The sequence below is a fragment of the Eschrichtius robustus genome, chromosome 7 (assembly GCF_028021215.1).
Source record: "Eschrichtius robustus isolate mEscRob2 chromosome 7, mEscRob2.pri, whole genome shotgun sequence".
Lineage (NCBI taxonomy): Eukaryota > Metazoa > Chordata > Mammalia > Artiodactyla > Eschrichtiidae > Eschrichtius > Eschrichtius robustus.
In genome coordinates, this window is record NC_090830.1 from 104,342,929 (window position 1) to 104,361,677 (window position 18,749).

The following is an 18,749-nucleotide window of genomic DNA, read 5'->3' on the forward strand; positions in this document are numbered from 1 at the left end:
CATTTGCTAAATCTCACACATTAACTAAGACTCTGAATAGAGACAAAAAAGTAAAGGATGTGGCTTCTGGACTGCCACTGTGCTCTCGGAGGCCTTTCCCGACACCTTCCAGAGGGCTCCCTTCCAGATGGGTGAGTGGTGCTATTATTGCAAAGCTGCTGTCAGCACCTGTGTGCAAGGACTGATCCAAAGAGTACAGCCATGCCCAAAAGGTAGGACATACACCAAGAGTCAAAATGATCCGCAAACACATGTGCAAAGTGGCAACCACAGCCTCTCAAAGGGCAACAGTCAAGCAGTACCTCTGACAATTTATATCAACAAAGAGAAGTAGCTGCATGAAGGACACTGGTAGTTAGGTGGTCCTTATGCTAAAGAAGGGTGATTATTTTGGCTCAAATGGCTTCATTCATTTGACGAATATTTATGGAGTGCCTATTCCTTATATGCCACCGTATTAAAAACTGAAATACAATGGAGAACAAGGCATAGTTCTTCCCTAAAATAATTTATGGTCTATTTGAGAGTTTCTTAAAGGCATTCCCAACCATTTGTAGTTTTTGCCATATCCTAATGCCATCTGTACTATTACTTGATGTTTTACCTGACTATCCAGATTAATTCTATTTTCCCCAATACACATATACATAATTATTAAAATAAAAACAGAAAAAGAATAGATATATGTATATGTATAACTGAATCACTTTGCTGTACACCTGAAACTAACATTGTAAATCAACTATACCCCCAAATAAAATAAAAATAAAATTTAAAATAAAATAACATAAAATAAAAAGAGGCTTCTCTGTTAACCACCGAAAACACCTGGAGTATCATTAAGCTACAGCACTTTGGAGACACCAACTTATTGGGATCACATTAGTGATCTACATGACCATTAAAGTTCAAATACTAGAGCCCTCCACAGAGCCAATCAAATCACCAAGCTGACCTTCTGGTTCAAAGAGATTTACAGGACCAGGAGATGAGAACGTCCTACAGAGAGAAACACTTGAATTCATACTACACACCTAATGGAGGTGACCATACCCAAGGATGCTGAGAACATGTGTAACTTATTGATGAGGGATAACTATTAAGGATAAGGAAGACTGATGGGGAATGCTGGATAAGTGGCTATAAAAAGATGGAAAAAGGGAATAATATATGTAGAATGATATAGGCGAAGAAAAAGCCATACTTTAATAAACTGATCTCAATGTTGACATTGTTGTGTTTCTAACAAGCTAGGGAAAATATTTTGCTTGGCAGTCATTTTGATATTGGTCAACATAATGACCTCCTAAAGTAAATAAAGCAATGATTAACAGCTCTTGGTGGCAGAGAGGTGATACCTAGGGAGACCATAAACTATTCACAGGTCCAGAGTTCTCTCTCCTTGGACCCGAAAGGTTGTAGAAATGAGAAAGGAGGCATTAGCCAAGGTCAGGCTCAGCTTGAATTATGTGCTAAAGGTCATATTAAGAACAGCTGGTCCCTGCCGCAGTCTGCCCTTTGGTGACAGGAAAAAAAACAAATTAAGTCTGTCAGATACCCAGCCGTCCCAAGGCAGGTAAGGCATGTTTACAGGTGGCTGGAAGATGAGTAGCAGCAATGATTTCAGATAATGGAGTCAGAGTGGACAAACTGGAGAAAGAGGCCAAGTGAAGAGGTATAATTTAATAGGGATAACTGTCTGGAAAGGCCTGCCCAGAAGTCAGGTAGGCCATTTCTTATCATCTGGAGCAACGTGCTTCCTGGAAAGACCATTTTGTTTGGTGTACTCAAAGCTTTAAACATAACGTATTCCTAATCTTCTTGGCATGTGTCACAGAGTACATCTATCCAGGCCTAAAATCCACAGTAACCGCATTACCATTCCCACTAAACACGGTGTCTTTACAGTTGCTAAAGCAAGTCCTCCACCGGCAGGCAATACTAAGAATGTTTAAACTAAATCTTTAGTTTTTCAACTATGAGCTGGAATCCTGCTGTTTAGAAAGCAGATGACAGATGCCTAGGAAATTAAAGCAGCAACGTGAAAATAGCTTTTCCTTAGCAACAAAGTTATCCACAACCTTCCAGTTATAGCAAATTCGCAGTTATTAATTTTAGAAGAAATCTGGGGTAGATTAAAATAAACACAGCGAAAATGGTTGAATTTTATTCTCTTTTTACCTTTCAAAGGATGGGACTGACCATTTTTCATATTTTCAAGTGCTAGAGGAAGAAAGGTTTTAAAATCACCCTTATGCCTTTCCCACAAGGAAACATACTTATGTGTGCTAATGTTGACACCTTTGCTGTATGTCTATAGAACACAGAGAGATCTGTGAGTGCTCTGTTTGGTCTTAAGATTACTTTTTCATGAAACGAAGAAGGCCCAGCTGACAGAATCCTGCATACTCCATACATTCACTCTCTAATCTTGTTTCCTTCCATGCTGCTTGGGAATGGGGCTGGAGGTGAGGATATAAATCAGCCCCAAATCAATTTCTAGTGGTAGAAGAGCATATCGTATAGAGAACAATGGGTTAAGAAAGTCATTTAAAATCTATAAAATGCATGACTGCCATGGCATCACCACTCCCTAACCCCCCAGGATGCAGACGTGCAGAGCCCTCTGGCTCTATCCATTTAACTGGCTACGTCATAACCTTGCAGGCCACAGTTTCCTCTACTATATTAGAGGTTTGGATCAGCTCTCTTCCAAGTAAAAATAAGCACTCACCAAGAAATTGCTAACTGACTGATACCCCTGCCTTCTGGGGTCAAAGAACTTGAATATCCTACTGAGGTAACTACTTTAAAAAACTGTGGCTTTTTCCCATTAATAATCTCATAAACAGCGCCTAAACTCAAATATGAGAAGGAAAGAAGAACACTTAATCACTCTAAAGAGTTTTCATATTAAAAATTATCACAATTCCACAGGAGAAGACATAAAAAGAGAGCGAAGGACAGAAGAGATGAGGGGTCAAGACCAGGAAGGAGAGACAAGACAAAAAGGTCCCATGCCACTCAGAGAAGAGGAATATTTTTCTCTCTTTCTTAAGATGACCCAAACTCTATTTTAAAAGCTATTTCTAGTCAAAGGCTCTGAGACTCCCAGGGCTTCAAAATAAGCCCATGTGGTATTCAGAAAATATTTGAACTCACTTCTGGGTGTTGCTTCCTCTCAAAGGGTCAAACCAAACATAGCTATAGCTACAGCTGGGAAACTTTCAAGCCAGATCAAGGCCAGGGCCAGTAACAGCAGCAAGTTAAAGGCTGGGTTGTGGGAGTCCCAGACTAAGGCTAGGAGCAGAAATAGTCTGGGAACAGGTCGTCAGAACCCTCACTTCTTTTGCTATTGAGTCATCTCATATATTCTAGCTGTGGCCAGGGACAAAGAGCAGTATTATCAGCACTTCTGTTAGTATGGTTACTAGTTCATATTAATCTTCATGCAGGCTAAAAATATAAAGCCTTTGATAATCTTTAGCTAAAATTCAGGCCCAACATGTTTTTAGTGAAGAGAGAAAAAAAGATTAAATGTGTGAAGTACTTGAAGTGCTTGCAAAGAAAGGTGCAGTGGATAACATCTCACTAAATAAAAAATGGGTTATTCTAAAAAGTGCTATTCAAAGCACATACGATGTGCTATGGCTTAACTATCACAATGTTCCTTAAATAAAAGTATCAGAAAGCTCCAAATTAGCTAACAAAGTCAGACTCTCAGGTCTTCTACACTAAGCTAAAATAGAGTCAAGGGAACATTATTTCCCAATGCTATATTGATTTCAAAACTATTTTCCCTTCTTATATAGAGACTGATGTGTTAGAAAGATACAATAGATAATCTCAAGAAATCAAGAGATGAAGGACTACAAATACTAAAGAGAATAGCAACCACACTTTCAGTGCCCTTCCCAGCATTCTGAATATGCAGCTACCCCACCCCAACCCTTTGTAGATAGAAGACACATGTCCAGCAATTCCATTTCTGGGCAGTCAAAAGAACTGAAAGCAGGATCTTGAAGAGATATTTGCACTATTATGCTCACTGCAGCATTATTCACAATAACCAAGGTGTGGGAGCAACTTAAATGCCCACTGACAGATGAATGGACAAAGAAAATGTAGTATATACATAAAACAGTATATTATCCAGAAGTAATAAGGAAGGAAATCCTGTCACATGTGACAACATGGATGAACTTTAAGGACATTATGCTAAATGAAATAAGCCATTCACAAGAGGACAAACACCACATGATTCCATATGAGGAATCTAACGTAGTCAAACTCATAGAAAGCAGAAAGTAGAATGGTGATTGCCAGGGGTTGGGGGCAGGGGGAAATGGGGAGTTGCTGTTCAAAGGGTATAAAGTTTCGATTACACAAGCTGAAAAAGTTCTAGCGATCTGCAGTATAACATTGGGCTTATGGTTAACAATACTGTACTGTACACTTAATTTGTTAAGAGGGTAGATCTCATGTGTTTTTTACACCACAATAAGAAAAAAAAAAAAAAAAGAGAGAGACTATATGGTGGGTGGGACAAACTTGGAAAAAGGACCGAGGAAGGGAAAAACAATCAACTGCTTACTAAACTTTTGATTTTGAGCATGAAAGAAGAAACGAAGCTGAAAACACTAATTACTCAACTGGGTTCCCTGGAACACTATTCCCAAGAGATGGTACATTTTAGAAGAGTTCCATGATCAAAAAATTTGTGAAAAATTGCATATTGTTTCCTTCTTGGATGTTCACAATGAGATTAGTATATAAATGCTTCCAAGAAGTCCTAGAATAAACTAGCCTATTTAACTTTCTTCAAGAAAGCATTTCTAAACTCATTTGACTCAGAAAAAGATTTTTTTTATAAAATAAATATTAAAATCCCAAGGGAGTCATGTTTCATGGAGAACAGTGTAGGAAATGATGATTTGGGGAACTAATTTTAGGGACAGATTCCTGGGCAGGGCAGACCTGCCTACTGAGAGTTCCTCCTCCTGTTTCAAAAACCCAAATAACCAACCAACATTACCCCTATCTTTCCTGAAATATTTAACTCCTTTTATAATGTGAAATTCCAATTAGACTGTCCAATAAACATCTTCCAGAAGAGCTCAAATATTAGTCATTTATGATTTCATGTAAATTAATGTGTTTTCAGTGTCACTGTGTATTGACAGAGTACTTTATAGTTTTCAAAACCACTTTAACACACATACACACATGTCCTTCCTTCAAGCTACACAGGTAGGTACAGTTAATACTAAACCCAAGATTGGCTGATTCTAGTCTAGTATCCGTTCTACTAGAACAATAGCTGTGCTAAACAACAGCTGTGGGAGGGATCCCTGAGATTTTTATAAAGAAATAGTTCACATAAATCAAATCATGTTTTTTTTTAGATTAAGGGAGACTCAACTGATTCTACCCATACAAATTTTCTCAGCACCATGGAGAGTAGACAAAAGAGCAGAAAAATGGCCATGTAAAAAGATTACCCATTGCCTAATGATCTCAATTTTCACACTACAAAAATCTTTCATATGTAAGTGACCTAGACGAGTTATAAAGAAAACTGGATTTAGCAGAGCTTTCACATCTTAAGTGTTCATTTGGCATCACTTCTAAAAATACCATTAAAACAGACAGAATGAGTACAGATGTCCTCTTTTGCCCTTATTGTACTTAAATACTTTAAACTGTTCCAGTTTTTCACAGAAACACTGTTCAAAAGAATATAAGTAAAATTTAATCCTAACCTTTTACTCAATTTCAGGTTCAAAATCTTTTCATTATTAGAGAAGATACTGGTAAAAACACCTCTTTCTAGACTAAAGAGAGAAACACCTTCAATCCTTTAAATAGAAAATGCATCCAGGTGTTTACACCTTTAAATGAAACCTGAGTCCCTACATACATGTCCTGACTAACATCCAACTTGCATGTTGATAGATTGGCACTTATGGTAAATTTTCTTTTTTCTTTTTATTTTTTTTAGTGTCAACTTCAACTATTTCATTATCCTTATATTAAAGATTCCGAGTGAAACTGAGTAGGCACTTTAAAAGACAAAAAAAAAAAAAAGAGAGCGAATCAACTATTAGTCTTGGACATATGGTTAGGAACCAACAGCACAGTTTAAATAGGCCAAGTTCAGCAATGATACAAATCAACATCTGTACAGCCTAATAACTTTCCAGAGCACTTCTTCACCTTCATTGTTTATCTGTGATATAAACCTTAAGATTGTTAGGTTAGTGTTCTTATTACTCTGGGACAATAAAATCAAGCCTCAAAAGGTTAAGTAACTTGCCCAAGGTCACATCATGGCTGGCAGAAGAGCTAGGAGTGTAAACTCAGATCTCTCAGTTCCTAAGCCAGGACACACTTTTTTTTTTTTTACTACAGCCATGGTTCTGTGGGTGATGATGGCAGGAGTGGGTGTGGGACCCTTAGATACATAAACACCCCCCCACACTAGTGTTCTAGGGAGCCTCTGTTACCCATGAGAGTGTATGCCAAGGCAGAAGAAATGCTGAGAACCCTGTGCTGGGTATCATACAACTTCAATATTGTCATCATAGGGATGAATAACCAGTTGACCAGTAACTGTTGAACATTAGCCATAAAATATGCATAAATGTAAGCCTTAAAGGATTTATTTCAAGATGTTAATAACTTCTCTTTTGAAGTAAAAACTGAGGCATGAATTGTATTTGTCTCATTTATAATAATGTTCAATAACAAGGGTCATTATGACAGCAAAAATGCCAGTTTCACTAAACGTTATAATCCAGTGGAGTTGCATTGGCTCACACTGACTTAAAAAAGGGTTTACATGAAGACAACATAAAAATTAAAATCAAAAGCAAAACAATTGCAAAAAAAATTTCAAATTCATTTTGTTAATATTCAAAATGACCTATAGACATACTGACAAATTCTGATAACAAACTCCAGATGTGCCCTGCTCTGTGCAGTGTATGTTCACCTGAAAAGTTACATGAAATATGGAAACACGTATAAAACTAACTAAAGGACCTATAATACAACTCAGGGGTTCCTACCCAGGTCTGTGGAAAAATGACTTCATAGAAGAAGTGGGTTTAAAGAAACATTAGACCCTGGATGAGCAGCAATGTTCGGGAAGGGAGTTCCATAAGCAGAGGCAGCTCTCACGTCAATTAATGACAGGTGTCTTGAGAGTCTCCAAGCCTCTCCTAGATTCTTCTCTGTTGCAAATAAAGGGGGTTGGATGAGGTCATGCCCAAGTTAAAGTCTAGCTTTAATGTACTATAAGTGTCAAATAAACTTTTTGATATGCTAAACAGCAAAACCTAAACTTCTTTATTACTCAAGTGCCTGCTTAACTAAGTAAAAAAAGAAAGCTGTGCAGAGTGCCCTCTGGTGGACAGTTGGATATGCCAAAGGGCTTCCCATCTGGAAGCTCTCAAACAATCAGCATTCATTCAACAACTCATTCATTCATTCAAATATAATTAAATAATGTGTCCACTGTGTGTCAATTATTGAGTATACAGTAGCTAACACGAGAGACACACAGTCATTGATTGCCCTCATCGACTGCATAGTCTAGAAGCATAGGTGGACATTAAAGCATTGCTTCATTACAGAGGTATTTAATGCCACAAAGGAATAATAGATGGTATTATGACAATGATCTATGGGGAAGATGTAAGCTCCACTGAAGAAAGGATTCCTAAAATTTTCACAATTAAGCTGAGACCTGAAGGAAAAGTGAGTTTCAGGCAGGCAGAGGAAACAGTATCCATAATCACCCTGTAAAATAGAGAAAAAGGCCAGTTGTGATTGGCTCAAGATGAGGAAATGGGAGCTGAGGCAGAGGTAGTACGTAGTACACGAAGGGTCATGTATGCAGTGTTAATTAAGGACTTTGACCTTTAACCTAAGAGCAGTAGAACATAATCAAAAGGTTTAAAGGAGGGAAAGATGTGATTCAAATCATGATTTTAAAAGATGGCTTTAGTTTTTCATGTAAAGAAGGAATTGGAGTTGGGCAAAAGTTGAATTGGGGTTGCTTCTAGTCCTTGCTCTCCCATATACCAACCTAGTTTATTCTACACACTTACTGAGTGTCAGCCAAGTGCCAAGCACTCCCATTCAGATCTCTGGGCACAGGTGGCAGAGTCGAGATCATGGCAGCTCCGTGAGGAACTACCATTAGAAGCCTCTTCCACCTGTTAGTCCTCCCATTGCTACGCATACTATGGCGAAAAGCTTGCTGATGCATAGATTTATCAGCCCACTCCAACAAGTCACATATTCTTGGGGCACCCTAATTACTGCCATAGCAGGGGGCAGAAATTTGCCCCAACAGCCTGGGCTGCCTTGTTCCTATGACTTCAAAGAGCACAAGTTAATAAGTAGGATCCCTTCCCTATAATGAGCTGAGTAAAATTATACAGGATAAATCCACTATCCCTCAACTCCCTGTCCTCACTGGGGTCATTATTCAATTGATCCTCTTATTGCAGACTTGAAGGATGCACATTCAAATACTTCTTCCTGTGTTCTAAAATTGACTGTGGTGATGATTGCACAACTATGTAAATATACTAAAAACTGAATTGAATACTTCAAATTGTTGATTTGTAGGGTTTATGAATTATATCTCAATAAAGCTGTTACCAAAACAAAAGTTTTTTAAATCACCTCTTCTTTAAAGATGATGACATGGATGAGTGAGATGACAGCAGAGATAAAAGTGCCAAAGCCATAGGCGCAACTGTTTCTGTAACTGTTGCATATTGGCATATTTTATATTCATAGGCAAGCCAAAAGTCTCTACGATGATGAGAAGAAATCAAATCTATAAAGGCTGTATTTTCCCCATAAACCACTCCATCTAAAAGCTTAGCCAAAGAGCAGCAATAACAACAACAAGGACGATACATAAACATATAAACTCTCAAAAGAGATGTCTTTTTTGAAAAAAGGTGGTTGGACATAAAAGAGGTTAATGAAATATACCAATCAGATCCTTCTTCATTTACCTCCCACAGTTTACCTAGGAAAGGTGCAGCCTGAGAACATACACCTTAAACAGTGCTAGCACTTCCATGATTCCAAACATTGCTGCTCTGCAGGAGGCCCTCTCCCACTCTCCATATGGGGCAAACAGTGAAAGAGGAAAGGGCTGCAAACACGAAGCAAGTGGCCTGTAAAATGCCATCTATACTTGTTTTTTTTTTTTTTTTTTTTAAATCTGCTGATTCCACTGAATCTGCATTTATGATACAGACAGCAAAAGAGATTCCTTTGACCAGAAGGATAATAAAGGTTGAAGCTATTCAAAATAGTCAAGGCCTCGGTTTAAAAGCAACTTTAGGCTAACATTAGAATGAAGGAGAAAAGGACTATAGCATCTTGGAATTTGCAATAGCAAGGAAAAGGGATTGTGGGCACAGGTAGGCACCTGCCACTGACTTTCGAAGCTTCAAAACCTTAGCTATGAGACTATTGCTAAAAACCTGGAAGGGTTATTCAGGAAAGAAGGGTGTGCCCGATGACAGAAATTCTCCATGGTCAATCAAGAACAGAGCCCCTGAGAAAGAAAAAGGGCATTACCTAAGGAAATACTAATATGCTTATATATAATGGGAACCCTCTGGAAAGCTCAAACTTAAGCTTTAGAAGAAAGACACATAAATATAAAAGTAGAATCAACCTAAAAAAGCATCTACAGCAAACGGTGCAGTTAAGAGAGGCTCAGAATGCCAGGGACAACAAAATAAGGTATTGCTGGCCATGTTCAAAGCAAGAAGAAAACAAGGATAGAGTAACAGTTAGGGAGAAAGGAGTGTAATATTCACAGAAGACCAGTGAAAAAGGAGCCCCACTCAAGATGGAAGCTGACTTCCTTCTCTCATAATAAAGAAAATGGTCTGCACCTTGGTCAGAGCAAACAAAGAGCATGAAGATGGAGCTGGGAGACAGGGAGAGAAAGGAATCCATCACTTTCAATGATTTCCAGTTCTCCCACTTAGATGACTCTCATCCTAGGGCACTGAAGGAACTGATAGGTCCCTTTTGACACCATGTGGATGGAGATGGCATTCTTTTGCCCACAACAGTCCCACTCTACATGTGTCCAGTGAGACACACTGTATATATTACTTTCTTGCTCAGTATCTCTTCTGGGCTTCTCAACAATCTAGTCGGATACACAAAGCTGTACTCATTATACACTGAAACTCAGAATTTAAGTGACCTGCTCAAAATCACACAGCCCACCAGGAACAGGACCAGATCTAGACCCGGTCATCTGACTCTAGCCAGTGCCCTTTTCACTAACCAGTGTTATCTTTTCACTGCATCTTCAGCAGAGCAACCGATAAAATTCAAGCTACGTAATATTAACAGCAGTGTAAGTATACTTCCAGCAAGATGAATACTATTAGCCAGCAAGTGCCAGTTAAACATCTATTAACTGCCATATGACTCTGGCTGTTCAATCTTCAAATCTCATTTAATCGTCACACCATCCCCAGGAGGGAGTTGCAGATGAGGACCCAAGGCTCCCGGCATTGAGTAACTTGCTTGAGTCACCAGTGACTGGTGCAGCAAAGGTTTAACTGTTTTGGAATCTGTTCTAGCTCCAAACTCCATACTCCTTCCATTACAACTGGTTGTTACCCTAAATGTTTATCAAGAACTACTCTAAGATATGGAGGGTATGGTTAACCCAAATACAGTGAGCAGAAAACAGTCAATGGCTTTCCTGAGTCTTGAGAAGTTTGATGTGCCAAATATATTTCTATAGCATGGCCTATGATTATGCTAACAAAAGAAAAGCCACTTCTTTCTTTTTTACCTACGTCAAAGTCTTGTGGGAATCAATGCTGAGGGCATGAGCATAGCAGGGGTGAGAGTAGAGGTAGGCAGTAAAACAAATAGTGCCTGAATTTTCTATGATGCTTAAAGGGGTTCAAAGATTTCTGTAATCCCTGGGCTAAGTGTGCTTCCTTCTAACTAAGGAATAGGCCAGGAGGTTGTTAGGGTGAGAGCAAAGGAAAGATATAAGCATGAGCAAGTGGAACCTTCTTTTATCATCTCTAGGACCTACCTCCTGAGAAGTCTCATTAATTCTGGCTTCAGAGGGGAACAAAGAAAGCTACTTTGATAGAGATGAGAACATAAGTGCTCTTCAAGTTAAGTTTATTGCCTGGGATCACCAGTGATGGGGGCAAGAGCAGTCTAAATGTAATGGAATCTGGGGCTTCAGACTCACAAATGTATAGGCACTAGCAAGTCCACCAGCAGCAGTAGTTAAGAGAACACTCCACATAACACCATTTGTCAACTCAACAAAGGTTTATCAAGCATCTACTGTATCTATACATCAAGCAATGGGTAAGCTCTGTGGAGCTTACAGTCTGTAGGGGAATTACTGATACAGAACGGGTGCTGTGGGCACTTGAAAACTAGGAATGGAGCTGAATGTTTATCACCCCCTGAGTTTCCACTGATTCAGAGTGTTTCAAAATTCTGTAAAACTTCATTCATTTTAATTAAAAAACAAACCACCACTACTTACTTTTAAGGATCCCAGTAGATGCAGCAAATAGACTATTTATTTTAAGCACTGGCTTTTGTAATGTGATCTATGTCTTAAAGAAAATGTAACCTTGTTGACTATCAAAAAACATTCATCACCAACTGAAACTTTCACCTCCTAAGAAACTTAGGTCTACTATGCAAAATCAGTCAGTCAACCATAGAGAGTATAGGTGAAACTTTGTAATACAACATATTTACTACTTTACTTATTCTAGTCCAGTGTATGCCCCAAGAAGAGCCTTTGCTGGAAGCATTAACAGCCACTGTACAATTGCATAGGGAGGTATTTAAGACTTGATGTTCTCCCACTTGATCTTTTAATCTATCAGTACAGGTCCCAGATTAGCTACTAACACCGTCTACTCCCCCAAGCTTCCAAATAGCAGCAGAGCTGGAATTTAAGGGATTTAAACCTGTGTCTGTCTCCAAAGCCAACTGAGCACACCAATGCCCTACAGCTCTACTGTCCCCTGTTTAGAGGAGAGTTAGCAAATCTGAGTGCCTCTACTGGTCAGGTAGGTAACACCAATGAGCAAAGAGGCAGGTAATGGATATGCATATTTGGTATGAGCAGGAGAACTACGGGAGTTGGAGAGGGGGCTGGAGGGGACGGCAGCTATTTGGCTCCAATGACTGCTACCACGTATGCTCTTGCAATTTTTTTTGGCCACGCTGCGTGGCATGTGGGATCTTAGTTCCCCGACCAGGAATTGAACCCGTGCCCCCGCAGTGGAAGCACGGAATCTTAACCACTGGAATGCCAGGGAAGTCCCTATGTTCTTGCAATTTTAAAAGAAACCAGAACTTCAAAATGTTATGTATACTTCTGAATATTAACATTAAATGTTAGTTCAAGTTTGTTTGTTTTAAGAGTACCACACGGGTCAAGCAGATTACCAGCTCTCAGTCGTCGTTAACGTGCTGTTGGCATCATCTTTTGAACAGCACTGGTTTGCTTTGCTAAATTCTGCAGTGTTATTTTCATAAGTGTAACATCACCCCGGGGATGGGTGAGGCAGAAAGTTCATTAACGCCTTAAATACGAAGGGTGCTCTCTTTTTCAGGCAGCCTAGATGGACTCATGGACCAATGCCATGTAAGGCAGAGCTGCTCACTTTGATCACAAGGTGCTTTTCTCCCCAGGGGCCCACAGAATAAATTTCATTTCTTTCCCATAGCAATTATACCTTGAGCAGTTGCTTACCCGTTTGTCAATGTCATTGTGTTGGAGCTGCACAAAGCGAGCGCTGATGGCTGCAATGTAACTCTGCTGATTGGAGAATGCCACGCGGCCAGCACCTTTGGGGTACTTCAGCTCTGGGTCCGTATCAATGCCAGCATAGCAGACACCGCCATACAAACGGTCCATGATCATTGCCAGTTCAACTGCAAGAAAATAAACACTGTTCGGTATAAATGTTTAGAAGGTACTCTTGCCCAGGAGAAGGAAGGACTATGTAAGGATCATGCAGTGTAATTAAGAAACGGAAAACCCATGTTAAGTCTCATGAAGAGTGTCTACACCAGTCTTACAACTCAAGGAGGGGAGCTCCTCATAGGATATTTGGAAACAAAATGAAAAAAAAAAAAATTAAGAGTTTACATAATCAGAATTTCAGCAACAGTATAAAAGAAATGATCTATCAGCAATCCTCCTGTTCTAATTTCTAACTGCTTAGTCCACTGGAGTGGGGCCCTGGGTAGGCAAAGCATTTCAGGTACCCTAACAAGTTAATAAGAAACAGCTCTACTTACTGACCTCTAGGACTGAAAGCAATTACTAAAGTCACACTACTGTATTAAGATCAAGCTACAGAAAGAATTTAATTTAAAAAAAAAGAATTTAATTCATTTTAACTAGAGGCAATATGTTTACAGGCTTAAAGTAAATCTCTACAATTAAAAAAAATAATAAAGATTTTAAGAGTATATACTATCCCAATTGAGAACTCTCCATACTAACTTCTCACACTGAATTCTTAAATAATAGTACTAAAAATGATCACAGCAGCAATGATTTATTGAGCACTTACAATGTGCCAGGAAACACTAAGCTGCTACAAAGGCAGCAAAAACATACCCATCCTACACCCTGCTATAAATCCAGAGGTCTGGTCTGCACACCTCACCATATTTCTTCTAAGTATACCTTTATATTGGTATATTTGCAAAACACCTGTACAGAAGGCACTTGGAGATTGGAGCATTCCAAAGGTCCGATATTCTAAAATTGTCCTCATCAAAAGGTACCATGGAGAGACACATAGCAGTTACTTACCTGGATCCAAATTGCCTGAAGGTAATTGTTTACTTGATACTGGATGGCACCTCCTCCAGGTATGACCATTCCTTTCAGGCCACTCACATGGTTTAAGTCCAAAAGACTTAGTCCTACCCCTGGGGAACGACCCAAGAATCCACTTCCCTCAAACACCTACACATGGCATTTGGAAAGGAGCAGACAGGGAAGACAGATGATGACCTGGGACACAGCCAGTGTGCAAAGACCATCAGACAGTAGAGCTCCACAGGAATCAGTATCTGGGGAGAAGGAAAGCAGCACAACCTGGAGGGGTAGGGGAAGAACTCTGCAGCAGGTACAAGGGCTGAAGGGCTGAACGGTGTAAGATTTCTACAAACAGAAGGAAAGCCAAGTACTACTGGTTCCTGTAATAGGAAGCTGCTGAGGCAGTAAGGAAGCTATTTCGCCAGACAGAAAGGCTGTCTTTCTATTCAACTTCTTCAAAATTTGTCCCCAAACCAGACTGCCTAATACTGGTAATTGTTTTCTAAGTGCCTGTTTCTAACTGGAAGAATGACTTCCAACCAACAGGTAATTTTCAGAAGGAGAGAAAATAAACTAGCAATAATTAAGCCAGAGAATAAGTGCTTTTAAAGACAGAACAGCAGAAAGCCATCCCAATGATCCCATTATGATCAGAATTACTGAGTCACATCAGCCAAGGGAACATTGCTGGTTAGAGCCCAAGTGAGCCCTGACTGCAGTCTTGGGGCAGGATCCAGGAATCACATTCATTCAAACAATGCAATAAGAATCATGTGTGTACCCTAAATATCAGAGTTCAGTGGGTCCTCATGCTTCACCCCAACAACTTCTGATGGCTTGGGGACTTCCTCACATAGCTAACATTATTCCAGTTACAGAGAACAAGAAACTGAACGTGGAATTAATTCACTGCAGTCATTCATGAATTTCCTTTATTAGTCAAGTGGGCTTAGTAAAATATGTAACCTCAGGGCCTGGAAATTAAACACTAATTTTCCAAAGACCTGGCTTCCTCTGGAACGGAATAAGACAGTGAAAACTCCCTCAGCCTGGTGAATGGCCAGGAGAAGAATGCTGTCAAGGGACTGAATACACTTGTCTTCCACCCTTAGGAAGGATTCAAGAAAATATCTAATTTACAAAGAAGGTATACACACCAGCTGTGAGCTTGAAGCTCCAGCTGAAGAGAAGAGTTACTGTAACCACAGGTTCTTCTACTGCATCTTGGTCTCCAAAAGAACCTTAGGGATCCTCAGATGCCAGAGATGGCACCTTCCACAAGCTCTTTGTGAATCTGGCTGCTGGAAAATCATCTTCACGTGCCAAAGATTAGGTCATGGCTGATGCTGCTGGCAGTTACGTACTTTTGATAGGAAAAAGAAACCCTCATTCACTTATGTTTTTATGAAAACTATATAAATAAATAATTTCCACTTAAAAGCTTATATACAGTCATTTTCTTGGCCACCCAAAACTCTGCAGACATTTGAGCCAATGAAGTCTCACTCAAGTGAAGGGCAATTTGTTGAGAAGCTACAAGAAAGAAACCAACGTGACTAAAGAAAGTTTTCTGCGCGGGAAGAATATGAAGATTACCCATCTCTCTACCTTAATCTGTATTTTAACTACAAAAGTTCTAATACTGTGATGACCCTTGAAGAAAAGTAAATAATGACCAAACAACTGCTGTTTGTATTTGGTCCTTTACTCAAATCAGCAAGTCTTCACTAAAAGAATACTTCTTGCAGGCTAAACTCATGCTGGGCTCAAACACCAGAGGTATGTCACTTAAGTACTAAACAGAGTTTTTAATTATTGAGAAAAGTAACCAGTTGGTAAAAACAGCATTAAAAAAAAATACTAACAATTCATCCACTATATAGGTAATTAACAAACACAGAGCAAGCTCTCCTCAAATCCTACAAATTCCCAATCTGAAAATATTTTTTATATGGAAGATACAAATTCACCTACAGATGTCATAATGTACCACTACTCTTAGAGACTAGGTTTTAAAGGGTTCTTTAGAGTGAGTATTATCAGTTAATGTAGGAAAGTCCCATATAAATTCCCTTCCTCTGATTAGGGGGAAGCTGAGCCAAGAAGAGGGCTACCATTTTGACTACTTGGGAGGAAGAGAGAAAAACAGAAAAAAAGCAGTAAGGATCTGGTAGAAGTCAACTAAAACCTTCATGGGTCTATCTATACCTTATGATCTCAATCCTGCTCAAGAAATGTGAGTCCTTGATCAAGGAAGTGTCTTATCTGGAAAATGTAGTCAAACCACCTACTAAACCTATGACAGTGAATCCTCATTCTAAACCATCCTCCGTAGAGGACAAGGACAGCGTAGCTCCCCAGAGCACGTTCTTAACATTTAACCTGAGGAAGATGAGGCTACCGGAGCACGACATACAGGTAGAGGCTGAAATTCAGACAGATGGAGGTGACAGCAGGCATAGAGTCCATGAGGAAGTCAAGAATCTCCAAACCACTTCTATTTTTTCCTTCCCATCCAGACAGTGTTCACGGCATGTCTGGTCACCACAGGGGTGGGAAATTAGGAGTTCTGGTAGCTATATCCAAGGGCATTCTGTACTTTGGATAAGATGTTCTGTGCTCTTAAGACAACTCAAGTCATCTCATAAACAACTGTTCCATGGTAACAGTACACTACTATGAGTATAACCCACACACTGGCTCTTGTGATGAGCTTCACCGTGTCCCAGACTGGAGAAGGAAACAAGAATATTGCAGTTGTATGTAGCGTATAGCGTTTCCATGAATGCCTCTGGGTTGTGGTGACTATGCCGTGAAGGTGAATCTGAACCCCAACTGTGGTTCCTTGTTTTGCTCCTAATTCTTCACAGAGATCTGAAAGGGACTTCAGCTCGTCAGAAAGGAAATCATGATGACTCCCCATCCTGCCCCACCCCAGGATCCTGTTCCTGTCATTTAATTAGATTTCAAAGCTAGCCTAAGGCAATGTATAAGTCTGAGACACTATGAGAGCCAAACGGGGTAAAGCAGGAATGAGGATTCCTGAGGGAAATACTAACACATTCATCTTTCCAGATTCTAAATTGTGAATCTAGAAGCTACATTTCTCCTCTTTGGAAATAACAAAGCAGACAGGAAAGAGGCATAAGGCGCCTCAGGATGACAAGAGGTCTGGACTTCTGAAAGAAAGGAAAATTCAACTTGAAGGTGGACTTTCTGGGTTTACGATTGCTGAGCTGGTTCATGAGAGCAGTTCACACATCTTTAGTGGAGGAAATGTGCTCATTAGCTTCCACTCTGCATGAGACGTTGGGAAGTTAAGAATATTTTCAAACAAATGATATGAACAATCAACTAAGTAAGAAGGATAAGAGTTTTAACTTGATTAAATCAAGCTGGTACCAGATTGACTGTTATTGCTGTTACTGAGACAACATCTCAGATCTCAGCTTGATAAAGCAGCTTCCTTCTGTGCAAAGAGCCCCAAACTTGAAGTCTGGAGATCTGAGTTTGAACCTTGGTTTTTTTCACCTGTTGTGGTCTTGACTAATCACCCCCTTTGAACTCTGCTTCCTTATCTCTACAATGAAAAGTCTACCACTTACAACCTCACAGGGTTATCATGAGGATTAAACATACATGAGAGCTCTGAGCACACCGCTGGGCAAAGAGCAGTGCTCAAATGTTTAGTTTTGTCCAGCAGTTGTTTTTCCCTCTACTCATAAATCTTTGCTTAACATTTACTTGGCCTGGTTTCTGCTCCATAAGCACCAATTCATCCCAGTCTTACTTTGGCTTTATGCTAAGGTTGCTCAAACTGCCACTGATATGGCAAACTTTGACATTGGCTGTGGGTGAGAGTTTGCTTTTTTGGAGGAGGAGCAAACAAACACAGACATTATAAAATCCTTAAGCCTAAGGGCAATGCAGTTAATCAAGTCAGTATGCCAATTCTGGAGTTTATCTGAGACAACTCATTCTGAACTTGGGACTTGGTGAAAGAAAAAGCTTCTACAAAAAAAAAAAGGTGTCCACAATGTTCACTGCAGCACTATTTACAATAGCCAGGACATGGAAGCAACCTAAGTGTCCACTGACAGACGAATGGATAAAGAAGATGTGGTACATATATACAATGGAATATTACTGAGCCATAAAAAGAAACGAAATTGAGTTATTTGCAGTGAGGTGGATGGACCTAGAGTCTGTCATATAGAGTGAAATAAGTCAGAAAGAGAAAAACAAATACCGTATGCTAACATATCTATATGGAATCTTAAAAAAAAAAAAAAAAAGGTTCTCATGAACCTAGGGGCAGGACAGGAATAAAGATGCAGACGTAGAGAATGGACTTGAGGACAAGGGGAGGGGGAAGGGTAAGCTGGGATGAAGTGAGAGAGTGGCATGGACATATATACACTACCAAATGTAAAATAGATAGCTAGTGGGAAGCAGCTGCATAGCACAGGGAGATCAGCTCGGTGCTTTGTGACCACCTAGGGGGTGGGATAGGGAGGGTGGGAGGAAGACGCAAGAGGGAGTGGATATGGGGATAGATGTATACATATAGCTGATTCACTTTGTTATACAGCAGAAACTAACACAACATTCTAAAGCAACTATACTCCAATAAAGATGTTAAAAAAAAAAAAAAAAAGGTGTTGGCAGGGGGACTTCCCTGGAGGTCCAGCGGTTAAGACTCTGTGCTTCCACTGCAGGGGGTGCGAGTTCCATCCCTGGTCTGGGAACTAAGATCCCACATGCCACACGGTGCAGCCAAAAAGAAAAAGAGAGAGAAAGAAAAACAAGAAGAAAAAGCTTCTAGTGCTGACAAACTTGATATAAAGATGATTTCTGC

The 18,749-nt window shown here is 39.7% G+C and overlaps 1 protein-coding gene across 5 annotated transcripts in view; it reads right to left on the reverse strand.

Annotated features, from left to right (window-relative positions):
* The window catches only part of CPEB3 (cytoplasmic polyadenylation element binding protein 3), a 178,579-nt gene that overhangs the window by 10,199 nt on the left and 149,631 nt on the right, over nucleotides 1–18,749 (reverse strand). For all 5 annotated transcript variants that reach the window (XM_068548971.1, XM_068548970.1, XM_068548972.1 and 2 more), the window contains one exon: nucleotides 12,809–12,990. In XM_068548971.1, the coding sequence (XP_068405072.1) occupies nucleotides 12,809–12,990 (182 nt within the window). The remainder of the gene's footprint in view (nucleotides 1–12,808; nucleotides 12,991–18,749) is intronic.